Source organism: Hibiscus syriacus, unplaced genomic scaffold (genome assembly GCF_006381635.1).
Source record: "Hibiscus syriacus cultivar Baekdansim isolate YM2019G1 unplaced genomic scaffold, ASM638163v2 tig00111837_pilon, whole genome shotgun sequence".
Lineage (NCBI taxonomy): Eukaryota > Viridiplantae > Streptophyta > Magnoliopsida > Malvales > Malvaceae > Hibiscus > Hibiscus syriacus.
The window spans coordinates 11,956,975-11,980,890 of record NW_024063194.1 but is presented as its reverse complement, the minus strand read 5'-3'; the positions used below and the strand labels follow the sequence as shown (position 1 = coordinate 11,980,890).

General features: G+C 34.0%; 1 protein-coding gene across 1 annotated transcript; it reads right to left on the bottom strand.

Annotated features, from left to right (window-relative positions):
• Positions 1 to 11,443: 11,443 nt before the first annotated feature.
• LOC120171836 (60S ribosomal protein L3-B-like) lies at positions 11,444 to 19,211 on the bottom strand. Its single transcript, XM_039179470.1, is given in 12 exon segments — positions 11,444 to 11,514; positions 11,603 to 11,707; positions 12,210 to 12,243; positions 12,410 to 12,501; positions 12,504 to 12,904; positions 12,956 to 12,974; positions 12,977 to 13,286; positions 13,427 to 13,731; positions 13,911 to 14,021; positions 14,156 to 14,250; positions 14,543 to 14,577; positions 19,059 to 19,211. Coding segments are annotated over 12 exon segments (1,731 nt in total).
• Positions 19,212 to 23,916: the final 4,705 nt, after the last annotated feature.

The following is a 23,916-nucleotide window of genomic DNA, read 5'->3' as shown; positions in this document are numbered from 1 at the left end:
AGCCTCGTGCAAAGGGTTCCAGAACCTAGAAGTAAACCTTAAATCTCGATCGGAGATGATAGATAATGGAATACCATTAATGATACATGCATGCTCATGCCCAATATTCTCCATAAGTTGATTATTCCATAAACGGTTTTCATTGTTATTTCTAAGGGAGTTATTCCTTACCATATCTTATATTATATCATTTATACATTCTATCCTATCATAAGCATAAATCCACATGTTAATATAAATTATCATATTAGTATTTTCATCCTATGCTTAGTTGATCGTGTTTTTCATATCATTCAAATATATGCTATGATTACATATCATTTCTTAGGATACTATTATTACATGTTTCCATTTATCATTTATTACCATGTTATATGATATTCATGCATACAACATATTCACATATTTATAATTGATGCACATTGTTATTTCAAGTATGTTAAGTATTTTAGAATAATCTTGCATTCATTTAAGCATGATTCATCACATTTATATAATGGCAGCATACTTATCATTCATTTTATCAGTTCATATGCAATCATTTTAGCTCTTAGGCTTTATACATTAGCTCACACATATTATATGATGATATATTTAGCTCATGACATGCAATCATAGCTCACAATACCATAATCATGCATGACAGCAAGGTATTTAGCTCATATCAGCTCAATGCCATGGAATTACCATGTTTCCTTGCACATGTAGGTACATTGGAGCATGAACAATGTTGGGGCAGCTTGGTGGAGCATTTGGAAGTCATATGCAGGTCACAAACAGCTCACAAAGTACATGGTAGCTCGTGGAACACTATGGTCAGCTAGTTGGACTATTTGAAGCCAAGTTGCTAAAAGTGACATCAAGTGTAACTGAATGTAGCTGAATGTGTTGATATGAAGCTTAAAAGGTCTCAACTAGGAAGCTCATTCACAACCAGCCCCTTTCTTGCTAGCTAGTTACACACTCAAGAAAGCTTGGAAGAAGACCATGCACACCCAAGATGATGCATATGACCAGCCTTCATTCTATACAAAGCTGCACCACAAGGTTCTCTAGCACACCCATGTTTGTGCCATATGAACAACAACCATGTGCCTTGCATGTGGTCTCATTTAGGCTCAAGAGGAAATGATACATCGCCATTCGGCCAAGCACTCCCTCCTCTTCAATTTGACGCCAAGATGAATAGCAAAGGGAACCATTCAGCCAAGGGTTATTACCTTTCATTTAGGACCGAACCATAATCTCTTTTAGCATTTAAATTATGTATTTATAGGGAGACACAAGGGTTGGCCGAACCACCATGTACCTATTCGGCCATGCCCCTCCAAAAACTATAAATATGATTTCCTATTTTATTTGTAAGCAGACCTTTTTGATTAATTAAAGTGATATTATTCTCTTTGCTTAAGTCCTTGTGACTTTTATCGGCTTATCAAGTAAATCATTTACTTGTGGTGTTAACCCCTTTTCTTTGATACTTATGGTTCCTATCTTCATATAGATAGTGGGTCCAAGTCCTTATTACCACCCCTTAAAGAAGAAATATAAAGTTTGGGTCTTTGCTCTCTATAGCATTGGTTATTCTTTGAGTCTTCTTTAAGACACTATCCTCACAATCATTCCATTGTTTCATCAACCAAACCCATAGCCATATCAACAATCTTCCGCTACCATCTTTCATATCATAGATAGCTTACCCTATTCACATTTACATCTACCACCAAACCATATGTTTTGAGCCATTCACTTATGCAGGTTGTTTTGCTTCTTTCCTAGATCCACAATCAATAGAAGAGGTAGAATTACCTTACATCAAGTGGTAATCAGAGCCTTGGTGGAAGAAGCAAACGTGTAACAACAACAAAAACAAAAATACAAAAAAAAGTGCAAGTGAAGAAATCAAAATCCAGTAAAGAAATCGAAGCACTCAAAAGAAGAAATTGAAAACACTCAAAAAAGAAGAAAAAGAAAAGAAAAGAAAGAAAAGTTGAAGTACTCATCAACAATTCTTATCACCAAGCCATTCAAGTAAGCCTTTAAATTGATTGTGGTGATAGAAGGTTGTGAAGTGACTTTGTGTAAGTAACCCCTTTTATTCTCTTCTTTCTATTTCTAAGCCACCCTTTCATTATATTTTGCTTTTCTATTCCTACTAACCCTTTTGCAGCCAACGTACAACAAGTAAAATTTACTTGATACGGTTTTGAGTAAAGTTATTTAGAACTTGGGATAAAGAGAATTGAGAGGAAAAAGGCTAGAGCGTGTGTGAGATCAGAAGAGGACAAGTAAAAGCCTTGAAGTCCTAGAGTGTAAACACGAGCGGATTGAGTGATATTCAAGTTTCTTTGGAGTGACTCGTGAGACTTTATGAGAGCATTATTGGTAAGGTCTTATACACATTTCCTCTTTTTCCTTATTTGCTAACATGTCTCTGCCATCTAACATCTTTGTAGACAAAAGGACTTTGAACATTCAAAGTCAAGATGATGAACAGAGAGAGAATATCTTCCATACAAAATGTCACGTGGGAGATAAGGTTTTTGTGGTGATCATTGATGGAGAAAGTTGTACAAATGTAGCAAGTACTCACATGGTGGAAAAATTGGGCCTAGAGACGTCTAAACATCCTCATCCCTACAAACTTCAATGGTTCAATTATGTGGGGGGAAGCCAAGGTAACCAAACAAGTTATTGTCCCTTTTTCAATCTGATCAAATCCCACCCATTTTACCAATTTATCATTAATTTACCAGATTCTTAGTTTCTATTCATCCTTAAGCTTTCCTTAAGCTTCTATACTAGCCAAATATTCAAAACCAACCTAAAAATGAAAGAAATAACCAACTTTAAAATAACTTACCTTGGCAATGGAGGTTTACGGTGGGAGAGAAGAATAGAAGATGAAAATGAAAAGCTTCTAGGATATCATTTCTTTTCCTATTCCTCACATGTAAAATATCCTTTAAAATGAATTTTAAATTCATTTCATGCCAAAAGAGCATTTTTCCCTTCTATTATTCAATCTTTGAAAATAGGTCCTAGGTAAAAAATTCCAAATCAATCCTTAAACTTTTCAATTTATCAAAATTTTACATCTAAATTTTAAATCTTTACTCTTTAGTCGCTGACCCGATGTTTGGGGTATTACAACTGTGAGCTTGTTCAGTTTCCTATAATCAATACAGAGTCTCAATACCCCATCTTTCTTCTTGACAAAGAGAACTAGAGCTCTCCATAGTGAAATACTAGGTTGAATAAATCCTCTATCCAATAATTCCTGGAGTTGGAGTTTCAGTTCTTTAACCTCATTTGGGGCCATATGGTAAGAAGCCATCGAAATTGGCATCAAACCAAAATAGTCTTCAATCTGAAACTCCAATTGTCTATCCTGCGGCAATCCCGACAACTCCTTAGGAAAAACATCAGGAAAATCCTTAATAGTTCGGATGCTTTCAATGTCAGATCAGGAACTCCTAGTATCCAGAATATAAGCAAGAAATGCCTCAAAACCCTTCCTGATCATCCTTTCAGCTACCAAAGCAGACAAAACATTCGTTAGGAATCCACGCCGTTCTTTCGGTTATCCAAAATCTTCAGAACAATTCTTTTGGTTTCATAATTGAGATTAACTCGATGCTTGTTTAACCAATCCATGCAAAGAATCAAATCAAACTCATCCAAATATAACTCCATCAAGTCGACCATTAATATCTCCCCATGGATCTCTATAGGACACCCTCTAAAAATACAATCTAACTATCTGGTCTAACATACGGGACCTTGAAATGTCACCAAACTCTTAATATTATCAACCGGGATATTAAGACCCTAAGAAATGAAACTACTCCAACAGCTACAAAAAACTTCAAAATCTTGACCACATACATATTACGAGAGACTCTAGCAACTCTCTTAAACATACGAAAGAAAGCTCTATTAATGGCATCCTCATCCATATCAGTATCCCCGTCCTCAGTGACAAGAGGGTCTCTCGCAGGTGTAACTAGATCATCTCTAGGAATAGGCGGATCTACATGCGTAATATAAGGATCTCGTGGTGACATCGGATCATTTATCGTAACAGAAGGTCGAGTCACTCGCCCTAGACCATGGCCACGGCATGGACTACGACCTCTAGCAACACTCATCAGATAAATCTATAAGACTTTACAGAAAGGTTTGGAACCTAAGTTAGACTAGCATCAGTAATCTCAAATATATTTAAACTCATAAAATAAGGTGACATAATTCTTGAAAATATAAAATAAATATCTTGAAAATCCAGATTTTATGACTCATCCACAGTCCAAGTGTTTAAAATCGAAAGCTCTGATACCACCAAGTGTAACCCCCTAAACTTGACCTAGACGTTATGCTCTAATCTAGGCGGTTACCTATTGTATTTAGAAATTCTTTTCATTTTTAAAACAACGTTAAAATCCATAAGAAAGATTCAAACGATAAACATCAATGTATATATGTTCGAAAACTGTATAAACATATATATATATATATATATATATATATATATCAAAATATCAGTAATACAGATATATCAAGATAGTAGCAAAAACACATGTCACCAAAATATAAAAGAAAGGCATATATAAAAATACAATGGTACAAAATTAGGAGAAGTCGGTCCTCGTGATGCCAAGTTTGCTGGCCTAAAGGTCTGCTGCTATCTGAAAGGTTTAAAATTTACATAATGAGCTAAAAAACCCAGTGTGCTCCTTGCGGTATATAAAAAACATTTAGATAAAAATACTTGAGTATAAATCAGTTTATCAAACATGTTTTAAAAATATGAACACTACCCTCATTCGATCACCTGAATGTGTAGGTTCCACAGAACCATACACCCATATGTACACCCGGTAAGGGCCTTATATATATAGCATAAGGATCTGTGGTAATGATAACCATGTGCACAAAGCAGAGGAGCTTGCAGTAAGGTCTTACAAGTCATAGACTGGACCTGATATACTTCCTCCAATAATACCCCCAATAACAGTAATAAATATGTATGTATTCGAGTGAAAACTATAATTAATCCATTAAAACATGAAAAATTTCCATATTCAAAAATCAGGTATAGAAATAATGTAACCAGAGATCATATCATAATTATACGGTAAAGTAGATATCAGATAAACAATATTTAGAAAATCGCATATTGTGTTGTAAAAATAGTTAGTATCCTCATAAATCTAAAACAATTCAGATAGATAGTTTAAAACAGAAATGTAACACCATCAGGAAACTCACATGTACCAGTCTGAGTAATCTGATAGGAATGCCTATTACTGAGTCTACCGATCATGATCAGTGGCAGTGCTAGATCATACGAATCAGAAAATCTATATCAAAATTGTAATATAAATAATAATATCTATTTAAACAATTTACAGAGACCGATAAGTAACTCTCAAGGAACGCAGATCGCGTGGATCTAACGGACGAGAAACACCCGATCTAATTGACCCTCAGTCATTTGAAACACGAGTACCTTCATAAAAATATCTTATTGGATCAATTCCATAACCAAATCTAAAATAAATAAGCAAAAAAAATGCTAAAATACTAAGCATTTTTGGGTTAATAATCTCGATTCGAGGTTTTTGGGTTAGAATTTAGAAAAACATATTGCAGAATCAGACTCAAGAAGTCAAAAAACATAAAATATGACTTTTCGAAAATTTTGACTTTTTGGTCAAAGTCAACGGTCGGTCAACAGTCAACGGTCAGATCGGGTCGGGTCAGACATGGGTCAGTGAGTTGGGTCAACGGGTCGGGTTGAATCTGCCCATTTCCAAGCAGTTCACGAGGCGATGGACTTTCCCCATGCGCAGGGGCGTCGCTTACCAAGCTCGATTCACGATGGTGAACGATAGAGAGCTCGATTTTGAAACGTCAAAAACTTAATATTTTTTACCCCTTCACACGCTGATGGCAACAGAGACAAAGTGGACACTGGAGGACTCGTGACGACGCATGGAACACGATGGTACGAGAGGTGTCGAAAATGGATTAACAGTTGGATCGACAATTAAAGGTTTTCTTCTATAAGAGCAAATGTTTGAAAAGAGAGAAAAATTTAGTTTCCCAAATGGAATCTTTTTAGATTTAGGGTTATATAAACCCTAAAAATGGTAAAATCATGCCATAGGTCCTTTAATTTTTGATAATTTCTAAATTTGGATATGAATTTAATTAAAATTTCACTTTGGTAATTGAATTTAATAAAAATTTCAATTTAGTCCTCAAAAAAATTTAAGAAAATTTTAGGCCCTAATTTGGGGTGTAACATACAAAATCATATAAGATAGATAACAATTGTGGAGTTTGCTCAAATGGTTTGAGCACACCTATTCATCCTTTTGCTATCAATTTCGATCTCCCCTAAGCGCCAACTTATTTATACTTTATTTTCGCCTTGAACATGTGGTGAGAACTTTTCTTAATTAAAATATTATAATTAATTAAAAAACTCTCCAATCAACTAGTGACACGTGTCACAAGTGAAATGTGTCATAATATTATGTCGACATTTGTCATTTCCTAATTGGATGATTAATTTTTTGAATTAAATTAAAACTAAGATTAATTTGGTAGAATATGTAAGTAACGAGGACTAAATGTATAATTATGCCAATTGTATTAACTACTACGTCAACATCTCCATCAAATATTAACGACTAGTGGCTTGATTGATAACAATTATATAGTTAGGTGGTCTGGTTGACAAAATTGAAAGATCAGTGGTAAAAGTAAAAGGACTAAATAGTTAAGTGGTCAATGGTATAGATTACCCATAATTTTATTAAAATAGTAACTAAATTGATAGAATGTGTAAATATTAAGGACCAAATATATAATTTTGTCAATTTTATTACCTGCCACGTCATCAATTCCGTTAAAAATTTATGGTTAGTGGCTTAATTGAAGCATTTAAATAGTTGAGTGGTTTGGTTGATTAAATCAAAAAGTTAGTGATAAAAATAAAAATGGACAATAATTTAGTGGTCACCTGTGTAGTTTACTCTTAATGTTAATTTCAAAAAAAATAATTATTTATTTTATAATGATAAACTATTTAATGATTTTACGTTTTTTTTATTAAACAGAGCAATTAAAAACATTAATTAATAAACATACAACTTTGCATGTCGTGCTGCAGTAGCAGAGCCAAAGCCGAATCTGGCGAGGAGAAAAACTTCGTCTTTTGGAATGGTTGCCCTCTAGTTATAGCCGCCAAATAGTCCGCCACTACATTAGAATGTCGGCCAATATGTCGTATATTCACCACTCATTCCCATTGGAGCAGCTTCATAATCACAATAATTAAAGCATTATTAATTCTACTTGATTCCATGCTGGATAAACAACGCACCACCTCAGTTGAATCTGATTCCAACTCATTCCTACGATGATCAAGTCTCCATGCATGTTGGAGCATATCATATATAGCCCATAACTCGACATTCAAGACCAAACATTTTTCTATACTACGAGAATATCCAAACAACCACTCCCCATGATCGATCGAATAACACCACCCGCAGCGACAAAACCGTCACTGATCCTCATCGCACCATCGATATTTATTTTCACCCAACCTGAAGCTGGCAGATACCAAGCATTCCTCCATGCACGTCATTCGTTTGAGACAGTATTCATCAACATAGGGGCATTAGGGTCTCTAATAATTTTCTCCAACAGCCGCATACTCGTTATAGTGCTCTCTTTCTCTACAAAGTAGGGATCAAACAAGGAATTATTCCTCTTAGTCTATAAATTCCAACATTAAATGGAGAAAAAGGAGGCCAGTTAACTTCATTACAAACAAATTGCTTTGGTTGTTTTAAATTCACATCAAACCAGTCCGTTAGAGGCAAACAAGCAAAAGTAGTTACTCTATTCGGATGGATCAGAGACTTCTTTATACCCATGGCCATAGTGCAGTCTCGTACACATACAAAACATCCTCGGCATGGTGCTTGCAAAAGCCACAATGATCATCAGTACTCATATGCCTCCTCACTCTTTCAACCTTTGTAAGAAGACTCTCTTTCAAAGCCAGCCACACAAAGACACGTATTCTTTGAGGAACTTGCAATTTCCATACGATCTTCCAAAGTTGCATACCTGAATCCTCCCTCTCCACCGTGAGAGCCTTAAACGCAGACTTCACTGAAATACGCTTGGCTTCCCATTTCCATCCCGGTATGTCCTCCCCCAAATGAGTCATTGGTGGTACAACAGCTAGCACTCTTTGAACCAATTCCTCAGGCGTCAGATTGATCAATTCCTCGACATTTCATGCTCCAAAGGCTATCGTATAAGAAGCTACAGCGTCGGCATAGGATATGGCGAACCCAAGAAATAATGCACAAGTGGACCAGTATCGTCAAGTCAATTATCGTACTAGAAATCCACCCGATGGCCATCCAGTATCGACCAAATTCAACCTTTTCGAAACTCATCTTATATTCAAGAAATTCCTGCGCACAACCTCGAACAATTTTGAGTGCCAGGGAAATAGGAAATGTGCCCTCCCATTTATATTTTACTCGTAACGCTCTCACCCAAAGTTTATGCCCATCATGAATTAGCTAAAAACCAAGCTTCATTAGGAAAGCTTGATTATACTTCTCCAAATCTCGAATGCCTAAGCCTCCCATGTCCAATGGCAGTTGTACCTCCTCCCATCGCACTAGGTTGACTCTTCTGTGTTCAACCGAAAACTCCCCAATAAATCCTCGAATTAATTTTTCCAACTCCATACACACCCCTTTCTGTAACCACGTGGCTTGCATGGTATATCCTGGAATTGCCTGTAATACGGATCGTGCAAGAGTGATACGACTAGCAAGCGATATAGTGTTTGTAATCCAAACCGAAAGACGACTTTGGACCTTTTCAATAAGATAGCCGTAGGTAGCTTTGGAGACCCTTTGATGCAACAATGATACTTCGAGATATTTTCCTAAGTTTGCGACCTTCTCAAAACCAAATCCACCCCATGTCGTACAAATTTATCCAAAATTTTTCGGATAACTTCCATCTGATTAATTGTGGCCTCAACAAATAATACAAGATCATCTACAAAGAAAATGTGAGAAATATCCGGGCCATACTTGCATAAATAGATTTCCTTCAATTCCCTTTCTCAATTTGACCATTAATCGCATGCGAGAGTCGCTCCATGCCTATAACAAAGATATATGGGGATAAAGGATCCCCTTGTCTAATACAAAGGGACGGTACAAATTGCTCAATTAAATTACCATTCTAAAGAACCTGTGTTAAAAATTGAGCAGATACAAATCCATAATTTGTCCAAGGAAATCATCCGACAAACCAATGTCTAGTAAAGTATCTCGAATAAAGCCTATTCTAATCTATCATACGCCTTTTCGAGATTTATCTTAATTTTCTTCCAACCCTTATACCCCGACTTCTTGCATATCGAGTGAATAAACTCTTGAGCTAGGATAACATTATCCATAATGCATCCTCCAAGAACAAAGCTCACTTGGGTGTGCGAAACCCATTTTGAAAGTAATGGTTTCAACCTATTCACAATCACCTTAGTCAATTCTTTATAAACCACATTACAAAGACTTGTCGACCTAAAATGTGATAAAGTATCTAGTACATCAACCTTAGGAATAAGGAAAATTACATTCCGATTAATATATACCGAAATCAACTCCCCTCGAAACAATATTGAATGAATCAGATCACAGTTTTACCCACAATATGCCATTCTCACTACAGGAAAATAGAGTTTTAGCGGCGTTTTTTTAGTCCTATAGCGGTGTTTTTAAACGACGCTAAAAGCGCTTGCGGCGATTGGAAAAACGCCGCAAGAAGCGCCGCAAAAAACAGCGCCGCAAAAGTTAGCGGCGTTTGAGAACCAAAAACGCCGCTATAGTTCAAGATCTATAGCGGCGTTTTTGGAACAAACGTCGCAAAAGGTCGATATATATAGCGGCGTTTTTAGAACAAACGCCGCAAAAGGTCAAGATCTCTAGCGGCGTTTATGGAACAAATGCCGCAAAAGGTCGAGATCTATAGCGGCGTTTTTGTAACAAACGTCGCAAAAGGTTAGATATTTAGCGGCGTTTTTGGATACAAATGCCGCAAAAGGTCGAGATCTATAGCGGCGTTTTTGTAACAAACGTCGCAAAAGGTTAGATATTTAGCGGCGTTTTTGGATACAAATGCTGCAAAAGGACAGATCTATAGTGGCGTTTTTGGACACAAAGGCCGCAAAAGGTTAGATATTTAGCGGCGTTTTTGGATACAAACGCTGCAAAAGTACGGATCTATAGCGGCGTTTTTGGACACAAACGCCGCAAAAGGTCAGATCTATAGCGGCGTTTTTGGACACAACGCCGCAAAAGGTAAGATCTATAGCGACGTTTTTGGACACAAACGCCGCAAAAAGTCAGATCTATAATTACCATTCTTTAGCTAAGATTAATTGATATTTAATATTCTATATCATTATCTAATAATAATAAACTTAAAATTTAATTACGACACAAATTATATGCAAAAATAAATCAAATTTATAAAATTAAATTAAAATGTAACATAGTTCAAGATTGTTCACTACAATTTATTCTAGGTTCTTTCTCTTTCAATAGAATAAAAACATTGTTCACTAGAATAAAAAACAATCTTCTAGTGGCAATTTTCCTTTGGGCATGCAACTTCAATTGATTCTCTTCATCAGAAATGTACCTTCAATTCAAACAACAATGAAAACAATGGATTCAGATACAATATATTACAAGAAGATAAACTAGAAGAAAAAGCATGATTCTAAACAATATTACCTCCAAATTTCTTGCCTTCAAACATAAGTTCAAGCTAATGAGAAAAAATGTTAAACATTATCTTCTTTCTAAATAACTATGATACATGGCATATATCCACATATGCAAGCTAGCCAATGCATTCTGGAAGACCCCCATAATCAGATGGCATATGGAAAAAGGAGGAGAAATATAGATTTAACTAACATACATAACACTGTCAACCCTTAATGGGTACAATGCTTCAAACATTCCTAAGCAAAAAATGTTTGTGACACAGGTGTGATGCTTCTGATTTGGCATAGAAATGCTCGTGATAGTTCTATTGCATTTCAAGAATAACACCTAAAATTCAGAACTATGAACAGAGTATGGTTGGCAAGAAGCTGATAGCAAAACAATAGATAATTCAAACAATTAAAAGAAAAAAAGACAATAGCTAATAGACCAAAACTTCATAAAGAAAAAAGCTTCTAAAATAATTAATGATTAAAATCACAAAATGCAGGGAATGATTAAAATCACAAAATGCAGGGAAACAAGATACATTAATATAGTACATGAAAGACAAACATGTTGATTATAACAATATTGATCATAACCATCAGCAATTATTGCAAATACAACAAGAAATAAGATAAAGAGGCCACTTTCCCAGCTGTTAGCAGTAACCTGAAAAAGCCTGATGATTTTGAATGATAAATCTAAAACTCTGAAAAAGCTTTAAAATAGTAGTAGTAACAGTTCAAAACCAATTTATTTTGACTCACCTGCAACACCTTTAAAGTCTGATGATTTTGACTCGCGCTGAACATAGACACAACCAAGACATTTGTTGTAAGAAACAAGCCAAATATCATTCATCACGCCAGTTCAAAACCAATTTATTTCTACTACACAGGAAATATAGAACTGGTAGGAAAGATACAAAACAAAAGAAACATATAACTACCAAGAACTAATTGATGCACACAATACTCTTTCCAAAACTGAAGATTCTTATTCTAATGTAAATGGTTCGCTTGCTAGACATTGTTACAACATAAGATGTGAAGCTTGTAGATTAGGAGAATGAGTGACATAAAAGAAAACTATTGACATAAGTCCCATAACTATATCAAGCTTTAAAAGGCAAAAAAATCAATTATGGCAACCAAACTGCAGACTGTTTTGCACCAAATCACGGGAGAAATTTACGAGGATAAAATTAACTCTCACCCGATAAGACCAATTAAGGGAAGTTTACTCACTGATCTCTTCAGCAATAAAATCCAAGCATTTCAAAGGAAAAAACCAAACAAGATATGTCAGTTAAAACATCAAAAGCTTACATTTTATACCATAATCAACTACTAAAATGAGAAGAGTGGAAAAAACCAGGCCTTTCTTGCTGTTCTGATTGTTTAGTACTCTGTAGAAAAATCATACACAGAAATAGAAATTCAGGAAAATGTTGATCAAGCAATTACTTCTTGTGTTTAACTAAAGTCTGTCAGTTATCATAACTAAATGCATATGAATAATCTTAAAAGATGCCAAATTGGAATACTAAAAATGTTGAAGAAGTAAAATTCTACCTCGGTTTTTGAACTTTCTTGGGTATTTGCTGAATCCTTATGAGTTTCATTAATCCAATAAAATCCTACCGTAAAAAGCAGCAACCTAGAAAGAAACGACCCGACTGGACTATCACGGCTCGCCTACACCCAGCCAAATGTGCAAAATCTTCCTGCTCATCCTCCAGATTCGGGGTCGAGAATAGCATAAAAATTCTACAAATCAAGTAATACACGACCAAAATAGTCATTACCAAAATGAGACGTATAGGGAGAAGCGTGACGAGGGCGATGCCCAGCAGGAGTTTCTCTTTCAATGGCAGCTTTCCACATCCCATTGAATCGTACACGTCATTGCGCACGAAGGCTGCGAATTTCTTCTCGAGCTCCTGGATACCTTCGGCGGCGGATTCAAGGAGAGGGAGGTCGTCTTTGGAAGAGGCATCGTCGTCGTTGGGGTCAGATTCTCCGGTATTGGCCGGTTTTGAAGTAATGCCATTGAGTTTGGCATTGGGGCTGCGAAAGAGACGATTTCAACCCTGTAGACCTTCTTGTTCATCTCCGTACGATGGTGGTATCCATTCTGACCTGCCCTGGAAACTGTAAAGGAGACTCTAGCAGGATGCCAGGCACCAATACAAGCAACCTTACGCAGACCTCTGTGGGTTTTGCGGGGAAGACGTGTGACACCCCAACGAGTGACAACGCCTTCGTAACCTTTACCCTTTGTGACACCAATGATATCAATCATTTCATCCTTCTGGAAAACATCATCAATGGGGACTTGCTTCTCAAAGAACTTGTAGGCAAAATCAACCTTGTCGGCAATAGTTCCACCATTAACTTGGATCTCCATTAGGTGTGCCTTCTTCTGCTTCAATCCCTTCATTTTCCTAATCTGCAATGTACTTGGTCAGAAAATTGTCCACCTTGAAACATGTTCAATAAAGAATTGCAATATGAAAACCATGAACAAGAAATGAACAATTGAAAAGTGCAGATATAAGAAAACAATATTAAGTCGGAAATTGTTATAACCTGAGTGTGGGCCAAGACCCTAATAACAGTTGCATATTTCTTCATCTTTTCCAACTGAGCCTGGATGCTCTTCTTCCCATCTTCACTTTCATATTGCTTTGAGTACTTGACAAAAGCCTTCTTCTTGGACTTGCACCAGTGTTTGTAGAACCGACGTTTGACTTCCTCGCTCAGATGCTGAGCCCAGACGGTGTTCAAGGATCGGAGGCCCCGTGGTGTCTTTACATATCCAACAACCCCAACAATCACCATAGGAGGGGTTTCAATGATAGTAACAGCCTCACATGTCTCCTTCTTGTGGAGCTCTATACGGAAATAAAGGATACAAAATCAACTAAAATTCCGATAAAATTGAAAGATGAATAGACCATTATATAAATGTAATTCAATCAAAGAATCCCAATGCACTTCCAGGTAAAAGAAAACTGCATTTCAAGCAAACAATAAAAATAATTGTGGAGTTACTTGATGAAAACAAACTTACTAGATCCAGGTTTTTCGACCTCTCTGACAATGTGAGTCATACCAGCCTTGTACCCCAAAAAGGCAGTGAGCTTGCAAGGTTTGCTGGGGTCATCCTTTGGGAATGCCTTCACTGCACCAGAAGAAAACAACAGCATCAGATAAGAACACAATAGGTACATATCAGTTTCAAAACTATAATTTCTACAGCTACATCATCATCATACTATTATTGTCAGATAAACAAAAAAAAATGAAAGCGAATACCTTTTCCTCTCTGGCGAGAAGCTCGCTTCCTTGGAAGGAATCCAAGGGAACCATGCCTTGGGTTCTCAAATTTCCTGTGAGACATTCTTCCTCTCCTTCACCCCAAAATAAAAACATAACCAAAAATAAATATAAATGTATAAACAAACCAATGTTCTTCTTATAGATCTATACTCTATATTAAAAAGAGAGAGGGAGAGAGGGAGAGAGAGAGAGAGAGAACAGGAAGTGTTGATTACCTACAACTCAATCAAAGAATTTACAATGTGATAGAAATTCAAGAAAAAATGAGAAGATAGTTTATTTATCTTTAATTTCACACATTTTCTATCGATAAGAAACTAAAAAAGAGAATGAAAGAAAGAGAAGAAGTGAGTTGGGAGTCACCTGTGGTTGCTACTCTTGCTTGCTGGATGCGGCAGCTCTCAATCCCAAGTTGCTGAATCAATAAAACCCTAGTTTCTGTTTCTTATAACATAGGTTAATACCCGCTTTGTTGGGCTTTTCTTCAGTAATTAATTAATTTAAAATTATAATTATCTCAAAATTAATAATAATACACTTTTTAATTATTTATACTCTATATAATTTATAATATATGTATATGTATATGTATATGTATATATTGTTATTGTTATAAAAATAGTTAACTATTTAAAAATATTCAATATATAATATTTTTATATATAAGGAATTATATTACATAAATTTTAAATTCAAAATAATCACTTGATTCAGAAGTATTAACATAAAAAAATTAATTATTACATACGATTTAAAAGTGTTGTTATAAAAAAATTTTAAAAAATAGTTGTTATAATATAAAACATTAATACAAATTTAAACTTGAAATTAGAAATATAGGTACAAATTCAAGTAAAAGTTATTATACTAATATGTAGATATATCAAGATATTCTCAAATACAACTTGTTATTATAAAATTAAAAAACGACATAAATAGGTTACAACCGAAAATCTTATTAAAATCATAATATTTTAACTTGCACACGGTGACATTTTAAATTAAAACAAAATATATTTCTTCTTAACATTTTCGGTTGTAACTGAAAGGATTTTGGCCTCTGGTTCATTTTCTATTAAGGATAAAAGAATAAGAGTGAGAGAGATGTAAGCGGCAGAAAGTTAGAAGGGTAAACATAACAAGGTTTTAGGGTTTCTTTAAAAAAATTAATGGGATTCAAGTGCGTACGTGTTTTGGGGGGTTTAGCCGCAGAAACGGCACTAAAGTACGGGTCTTTGGCGGCGTTTGCATAAAAACGCAACTAAAGTACGGGTCTTTGGCGGCGTTTGTATAAAAACGCCACTAAAGTACAGGTCTTTGGCGGCGTTTGTATAAAAACGTCGCTAAAGTACGAGTCTTTGGCGGCGTTTGTACAAAAACGCCACTAAAGTACGAGCATTTAGCGGCGTTTGTGCTTAAAACGTCACTATAGTACATTATTTAGCGGCGTTTATATAGAAACGCCACTAAAGTACGAGCATTTAGCGGCGTTTGTGCTTAAAACGCCACTATTGTACATTATTTAGCGGCGTTTATACGAAAACGCCACTAAAGTACAGTAGGTAGCGGCGTTTATATACAAACGCCACTAAAACACAAGTATTTACCGGCGTTTGTTCAAAAAACGCCGCTAAAAGTGCCGCTAAAAACCCATTTTGCTGTAGTGTCTTTTATAATAAAAAAAAAAACATAGCGCGCAATACGTCCACTCCAAGAGCTTTAAGTAGGCTCATGTCAAAAATTACTTTCTTCACTTCCTCATCAGGGGACCTCCATAATCAAAGAACGCATTTCAGATACAGATGTAATTGCAAATCTGCCCCTTATAAAACTATGAACCAAGGACGACCTAGCTGATTTGAACAAAGTTTTAAAGAATTCAACAGCTCGAGAACAAAGGATGCTAGGCTCATCACACCAGTGGTCATTATGTAATTTAAGCATACTGTAATTGTTGTGACGTTGTCGGGATAAGGTGGAACGATGGTAAAACTTAGTGTACGGTCCCCATTATCAATCCATTGAGTTCTCGAACGTTGAAACCATAGCATCTCCTCTTGTTTAAGTACGAGGCCAAGTTCCCTTCTTAACTCAATCTCCAAATTCAATAGGAATTGTGAATTTGAAACTTCTAATGCGTGTTCTACTCCACATATTTTACCTTTTATTCATTCTCTTTCAACTTTAAGTTTTTATTTTCTACACGTTTTTAGATCATTTTTAATTTTATTATTCAATGAAATAGGGTTTTTTTTTTTAAATAAATAGGAGTAAATTAGAGCGTATGGCAACGGAGTTTTTTTTATTTAAGTATTACTCAATGAAAAACTAATTACCATTATAACATCCATCGGAGATTATTTATTGAATTGACATTCAATTGATAAAAATGCTTTTTTGCAGAAAGTATTTTACTCGTACATGATAGAGATATTTTGTTTGGATAAAATATATCACGCGTAAAATGTGTTATGAAAAAAGAGCATTTTATATAAAAGTCAATTAAACAAATGTTTTAGTTTTAAAATTTTCAAGGAAATGCTCACGTGCGGCAGTCTTAATGTACGAATAAAAAAATGCTATCGGTTTTATTATATTTTTCTACCAGTTTTGTTATTGTTGGGCATTTTTACCAGAAATGTTAAAAAATTGATGTTTTAGGTAAAATTAATAATATTTTAAGTAGTTTTTTTTTATCAATTTTGTTATTTAGATAATAAAAAACTGGTAGCACCTTATTTTAATATTATATTAAGGTGCCACATTATAGAACTTCTCCTAATTTAGGGATGCAAAAAGCTTACCTTACCGATAAAATTAATTGAAATGGATTTGAGTCAAAATTGTTTGTGACTTAAATGGTGATGATTAGAAATCGGTTCGAGTCTGAACTGATGTTGACCTGAACCTGAGTTGGATCTAGAAATTGTGGATCTAGAAATTGTGGATCTGAACTTGACCCGCACCCGATCTAAGAACGACCTGAATCCGAATTGAACCGATATTATGATGATCAAACCCGACTTGCATCCGACTGATATGAACCTGAACTCGATATTAACCTAGTATTACCCAATATGTTATGAACCTGACTTGTAATTGACTCAACCTATAAATGATTCGACTTGTTATTGAATTGGTACGATATTTACCTAACTTGATATTTACCTGACTTATAAGTTACCATTAATGAAATTATGAGATTTTGAATTTATAATAAACCATTATAATTAATATGATTGCTTTTTAAAAGTTAAACAAATTAGTTATGGTAATTAAATTAATAAATTTTCTTTCTATATTAATTATAATTATTATATTATAAATCTTAATTATAATCATTAAATTATTAATTTCATTAAATAATTTATTTATTGAACATGATTTTATTATATTATATAAAATTAATTTAAATATTTATATGTTTTATTTAATAATTAATTAATAATGTAAATTTAATTCAACTAAAAATTTTAAAATATATATAAAAAATGAATTTACTTAAGATCAAAATTTTGAATAACATAAAATTTATTAGTATTTAATATACTAAAATTACAATAAATTAGACTAAACAAATTTATGTTAAAATTTAAGCTCTCATATCTTATAACAAAAGTTTTATAAGGCTAAAAGTCTTACTTTGCTACCAGAAATTTCTTCATCGAGCTTTTATCTCAAAAGATCTAAATGCTGCCAACATTATTAAATTATGGACAACCTTTCAGCTTTAAAAGCCAAAATTCCACTAACATCATTTAACAAGGGTAACTATTTAGAAAATAATTTACAAGTTACAACAATTTATTTTAGTCAGACCAACAATTTATTTTAGTTAGACCAACAATAATTTACAAGGCAACAATAGGCAACAACAAAAGACATTGCATCAATTCAACAAGTATTATTGCATCAATTCAACATTTTGCATTCAACAAACATTTCCAAATCAAGCAATATCAAGCAGAAACAAGTCATAATCATTCAAAAAACAACTAAACATTATACTTGTTGTAAGACACCCTAAAAAATAGAATCATTAATAAACAATTTGAATGAATTAAATAAATATAATAAATATAAAAAAATAAAGTTCCATTTAAAGGGAAGAAACAAGACATAATCATTCACAAACCAATTCCAATATATTTACTTACTGCAAAACATCCTAAAAAAGTAAAAATAAAATCATTAATAAGCAATTCCAAATATTAGTGAAATTATAATAAAAAAATAAAGTAAATAATATATTTACCTTTAAAGAGAAGAATCATTAAATATAGTAAGATAATGTCCATCTATTCCCTCTGGTTCGAAAGCGTACAACTAATTACAAGTTGTTACAAAATTCTAAACAGTTTTAGGTAAGAGTTTAGCTCTCAACTTGTTCAAAATTCAACCTCCTATACTAAAGGAAGATTTAGATGCAACTGAAGTTATTGGAATGACCAATATACCTCTCGCCATGTGAGAAAATACCGGATAAGAAATACTTTAATTTTTCCAATACCCTAAAATATCAAACTCAATATCTTCAGCACGAGGGACAAGTGGAAAACTAATGTAAGAGTCAACATTTGTTCGTCCACTCCTTGAAGCAATTAAATTGGCATAAAAATTCTGAAAAAAATAAAGAATACAAAATAATTAAATTATGAAAAACAAAACAATATAAATTAAAATGAGTAAAAATTGAATATCAAATTCTAAAAACTAACCTGAAATAGATCAGATTTTTTAAATAATCGAGGTCGATTGGAACTTCACCCACTTATCTCTAAATATATGTTACTTTTGGACAGAAGAAGAAAAACCACAAGGTGTATTTTTTTGAATAAAATATATATAACTTAAGAAATTCATTATAAATGAAACTTACCTCCCGTTGAACCTTGTCCTCTATATAAAGAATATTGTACAACTCCTTCAGAGGTTGTAATTTATATCGAGGATCAAGTAAAACATCAAAAGATAGAATCATTGAATGATCATACCAATATTTCTCATATAGTTCAACCATAGGTCCTGTCATTGTAGAAATGCCTTCACACGGATCATTGTGAGCATCACACAACAAATTTTCAATTGCAACTACGCTAGCCAATTACATGTTAGAAGTGAGATACTTAGATCCAGAGAACAAAGTAATAATTTCAAAAAACGACTCAAAAATATCACAGATTGTTTGAACAGTTTCCCACTCATGATCACTAATAATATCCATCTCATTTCCTCTGTTAACAAACAAATTTATGGCTAATTTAGCCTCAAGTGGCCTATGAATCATTGAGTAAGTAGAATTCTATCGAGTAGGAACATTAAGTATCAACTTACCACAAAAAGAAGAATCACAGTCTTTAACAGTTAATTCAAAGGCACAAAGTTGAGAATCAGAATAATTGATAAACTTAACAATTTACATAATTTAATAATCAAATAATCAAATACCTTCAAACCTTTTTGAACTATCAAGTTCAAAATGTGAGTAGCACTCATTATATGAAAGTACTTATCATTGTAGGGAATAGGAGAAATGGCATTCAAATTATCTCTAAGTCTTTTAACGATTTTATAATTTCTAAAAACATTTTCAAGGGTTATGATAAAAGCTTTTTTTAAGACCTCACTCACATATCATCTTTTTCACAAACTTAAAAATTGATTCACCATCATGTGGTGGAGGAAAATAGTGAAAATTCAATATTTTAGACTAAAGTTTCCAGTTATTATCAACATAATGTGTAGTAAAAGTAAAATAAGAACGTGAAGTACAGGCAGACCATCCATCACATGTAAAACAAGTACGACTTGAAACAAAATGCAGTGAATCAAGTAGCAATTTTTATGTTTTTCATGCTCCAACATGCAATACTTATACCAATATACATTGAAATATCCTTCACATTAGAATTAATGTAATGATGCAAACCCCTAAATTTTTATGCTCAACCACACCAAAGCTTAACCATAACAAAAATAGCCTTAATAAATAATTTACAATATTTGTTTTGATCAAAAGAACTTACCATACTAAGATTTTTGGTAAGATATTCCTTATAAGCTTGATATTTATTAGTAATCCTTTTAGGGTTAGATGTACTAATATAAGAATCAACTATATAACTTTTAATCTTACAATACTTACACTCAGCATAAAAACCACCATCGGCAAATTTGATGAAGGTATAATGCTCCCAAACAGGAGAATTTTTTCTCCCAAACTCATATGAATATGTAGCATTCCTCTTAGAAAAACATTGACATAAACTACTTCAGATAGTTGACCATTTACATCTCCTAACCAAAAAATAGAAAGCAAAAAAATAGTTCATTTACCTCTTTCTGAATGTTGATCATTCTGATATGTTTGTAAGTCTCTTATAAAAGATAGAAAAAATCATTAGCCTTGAAATGACAATTAAAAATTAAAAAATAGCGTTTTACATAGAAAGTTTAACTCGTTATCTAGAAAGTTCAACTCGTAAGATTGACTATCCATCAAACCTTAAAAATGGTTTTGAATAGGGAATAGTCTCTGTTAGAGAATAATAATAATAATAATAAGAAAAAGAAAGGGAAAAATCTCGGTTAAAGTAGAAGAAGAAGAGGACAAGAGTCTCAGTTAGAGAAGATGAAGAATAATATTTGGGTTTTGGGGTTTTGGGAAACAGAAAAAGAATAGAAAGAGTCTCTGGTAATGGAGAAGGGGATGAACAATGTTTGAGATTTTGGATTTTGGGGAACAAAACAAGAACTGGTTAGAGAAGAACACCAAAATGAAGAGTTTAAGTTTGATTTAGGGTTAGGGAAGACGACGAACAATGTTTGGGATTTAGAATTTTGGGGATGAGGGAAAGAATCGAATAGAGAAGAAAGGGAAAAGTCTCAATTAGATTTAGGGTCAAAGAAGGGGATAAAAATATTTGGGATTGTGATTTTAGGAAGAGTAGAGAAGAATAAGAAGGAGAAGAGTGTATGTTAGATTTAGGGTTGAGAAAAAATAATTTGTAGAATTTAGGATTTGGGGGAAGAAAAGAAGAACATAAGATGAACATAAGAAGGGGAAGAATCAATTAGAGAATAAGAAGAAGGGTTTTGGGGATGAACATAAAATGAACAAAGTTTGAGTTTTGGGTTTGATCGAGTGAAACAAGTAAGATGAGTAATTTTTTCGTTTTTGAGAATAAAAAGGGGAAAATAGAAGAACACGTGAAGCAAATATGAGATTTTTGAGTTTTGATATAAACAAATAGGTTAGGTCAATTTTTTGGTTTTTTAATGATTAAATAAGGGTTTTAGAGATAAACAAAATATGACCATAGATGAACATTGTGTGTTTGATCCAAAAAATTCAAATTTTTTTGGGTTTTTGGTGTTTGTAGCTAAGGATTCTAGAGAGAAAATAAAGAATTTAGAGAGAAACGGGTTGTAGAGAGAGATATATATAGCAAAATGATCAAATGAAAAAAAAAATGAAAAACTTTCTAAAAATGGAAAATTTGGTCTATAAATAATAATTAAATTTGGGCCTTTAGGCCCACGTGCGCCTGAAAAAACTTTAATAGGGATTGTAACATTGTCCCAAAGTTTAAAAATTAATGCAATTTAATCCAATATTTTATGAATTTAAGCTTTAAGTTTTCAATTATTTTAATTTGATCCCTACATATTTTTATAATTTATTTAAATTAATTTATTAATTTATACTTTATATATATAATTATACTTTATATATATATATATATATATTGTCATGGATTATACTTCAGGGTCCGAGACTTTGGCACCATTGCTCAGAAAAGGGGTTCTGTGTGTACAAACTTGGTTTGTCACAAGCCAAGCTTACTTCGGCCCAATTCTTGGAAAATGCTTATGAGTCTGCGAAGGATCATTTCTGAGGGTTCTCGGGAGAATCAACGAGGGTGTTACATGTTTGATGGGGGCAAATTTTTCAAGGCTCATGGATTTAAGCTGAGACATGTACGCAAATTTTTATAGAAGAGTCATGTGGAGTGTTAGGCTTGCCCATAACCATCAGACTTGACTCGTACTTTGGAAGGTTTCACAATGGATAGAGTTTTCTTTTAATTTAAGTAGATAAATACTTAATTAAGAGATAATGATGTTTGAATTCAAATTCCTTAAGATAGAGTTTTGATAGGATTGGATTCAATGTAAGTCGTCGATGTACTTTGATCTAGATCGTTGGTTTTTGAGGGCCTCAACTATAAACAGAAAGCTCCTCCCCTCATTTGTAATCGTCCATCAGAAATCTTCTCTTGAGAGAGTAATAAAACTCAAACATTTACTCTTGAATTCTTCAATGTTCCCTTGTAGCCTTTATTTATAGTTTTCTAGCCTTTGTGGCTTTGTTACTTAAGCTTGTTGGCTTGATTTCTCTTAGTGCTTTAGCTTGTGTGGCTTGTGTTGCTGATCATGAAGACCGAGTAGTCTCGAGAGTTCTTTACTTTCTTACAGTTCTTTCAGAGTTCCAAAATGGGTTAAGTCTTTGTGACTTAAAAAGTTTTGACAGTGTTTGTACTTCCCAGAGTTGTTCAACCTTGGTGGCTTGGATTAACCCCATTGGTGTTTAGTTTTCACAATGTTGGTCTAACCTTAATGGTTTAGTGTGTCATTTGGTGAGCCCGAGACTCACAAGGACGTAGTGAAGGCTGACTTAGGCGCTCTTTCAACTTAGAAATCGTCCAAGTTCTACACGAATCTACTAGAAAAAGTCTATCCCTATGAAAATTGGTATCAAAGTGAGTCATTGTGACGAGGCAACAAATGTTCTAGTGTGCTTAATGGGAAGTGATAATAGAGCTTATTTCAAGACAAGTGGTTGGAAAGCATAAGAGCATATCGTAGTGTGTTGGCTATAGTCATTGTGGATTCAGTGATTGTTCTAACTTGTTTGGGGAAAGTGTGATCGATATGGCATAGCAAAGAGATGTTCCCATTGAGAATGTCATAGAGAGCCATTATGATATTTATTGGGTCGTACTAGAAAGGAAAGGAATGGTAGAAGTTGAAAGATCATTGGAGATGCAGATCGGGAACCTTAAAAGCTTCATCGAAGAAGCTGAGGAGGTCCAAGGAGTTTTGGAATAACGTATTTAATAATTAGAAGCCATAAGGGATTGGTTCAAGGCCAAGGTGGAATAAACTCTCAATGATTAGTCATTGTTGGTGATGAGTAATGCACTCAGGGCTGAGGTAGCAACTTTCAAGGAAGCGATAAATGGGCTCAAGAGTGAGCTACTCATGTGTAATGGTGCAATGAATGATTGTGGGGTGTACAAGACCTTCTTGGAATGACTTAGACTAGGGAAGATGCTGGAAGTTAAGCAGAATAATGCCAAGAGTTGTTCAGAAGTTGGAGTTAAGTCACAGTTGGAACTTATAGAAGTCAAGTCAAATAGAAGTGAATCGTGAAGACCCATGCCCAGTGATAGGGATGAAAGTGGGGGAGATCATGATAAGGAACAGTGGATAGATGACAAAGAAAACTTTTCAAGTGACTCAGGAAAGTCATCGAATAATCATAGTTGGAATACGTCATCAGGGAATCATGACAAGACCAAGTCCGCAAGCAAGAATGGTAAACCTTTGAAATGTAACTTCTATGATAGTCCTCATTCAATTATAGGGTGTCCCAAAAAGATTTTCCTTACTGCATTTTTCAAGGGGGAAGATGAGCCAGAAGGAGGAGTAGTCAAAGATGGTGAGATTGTAGT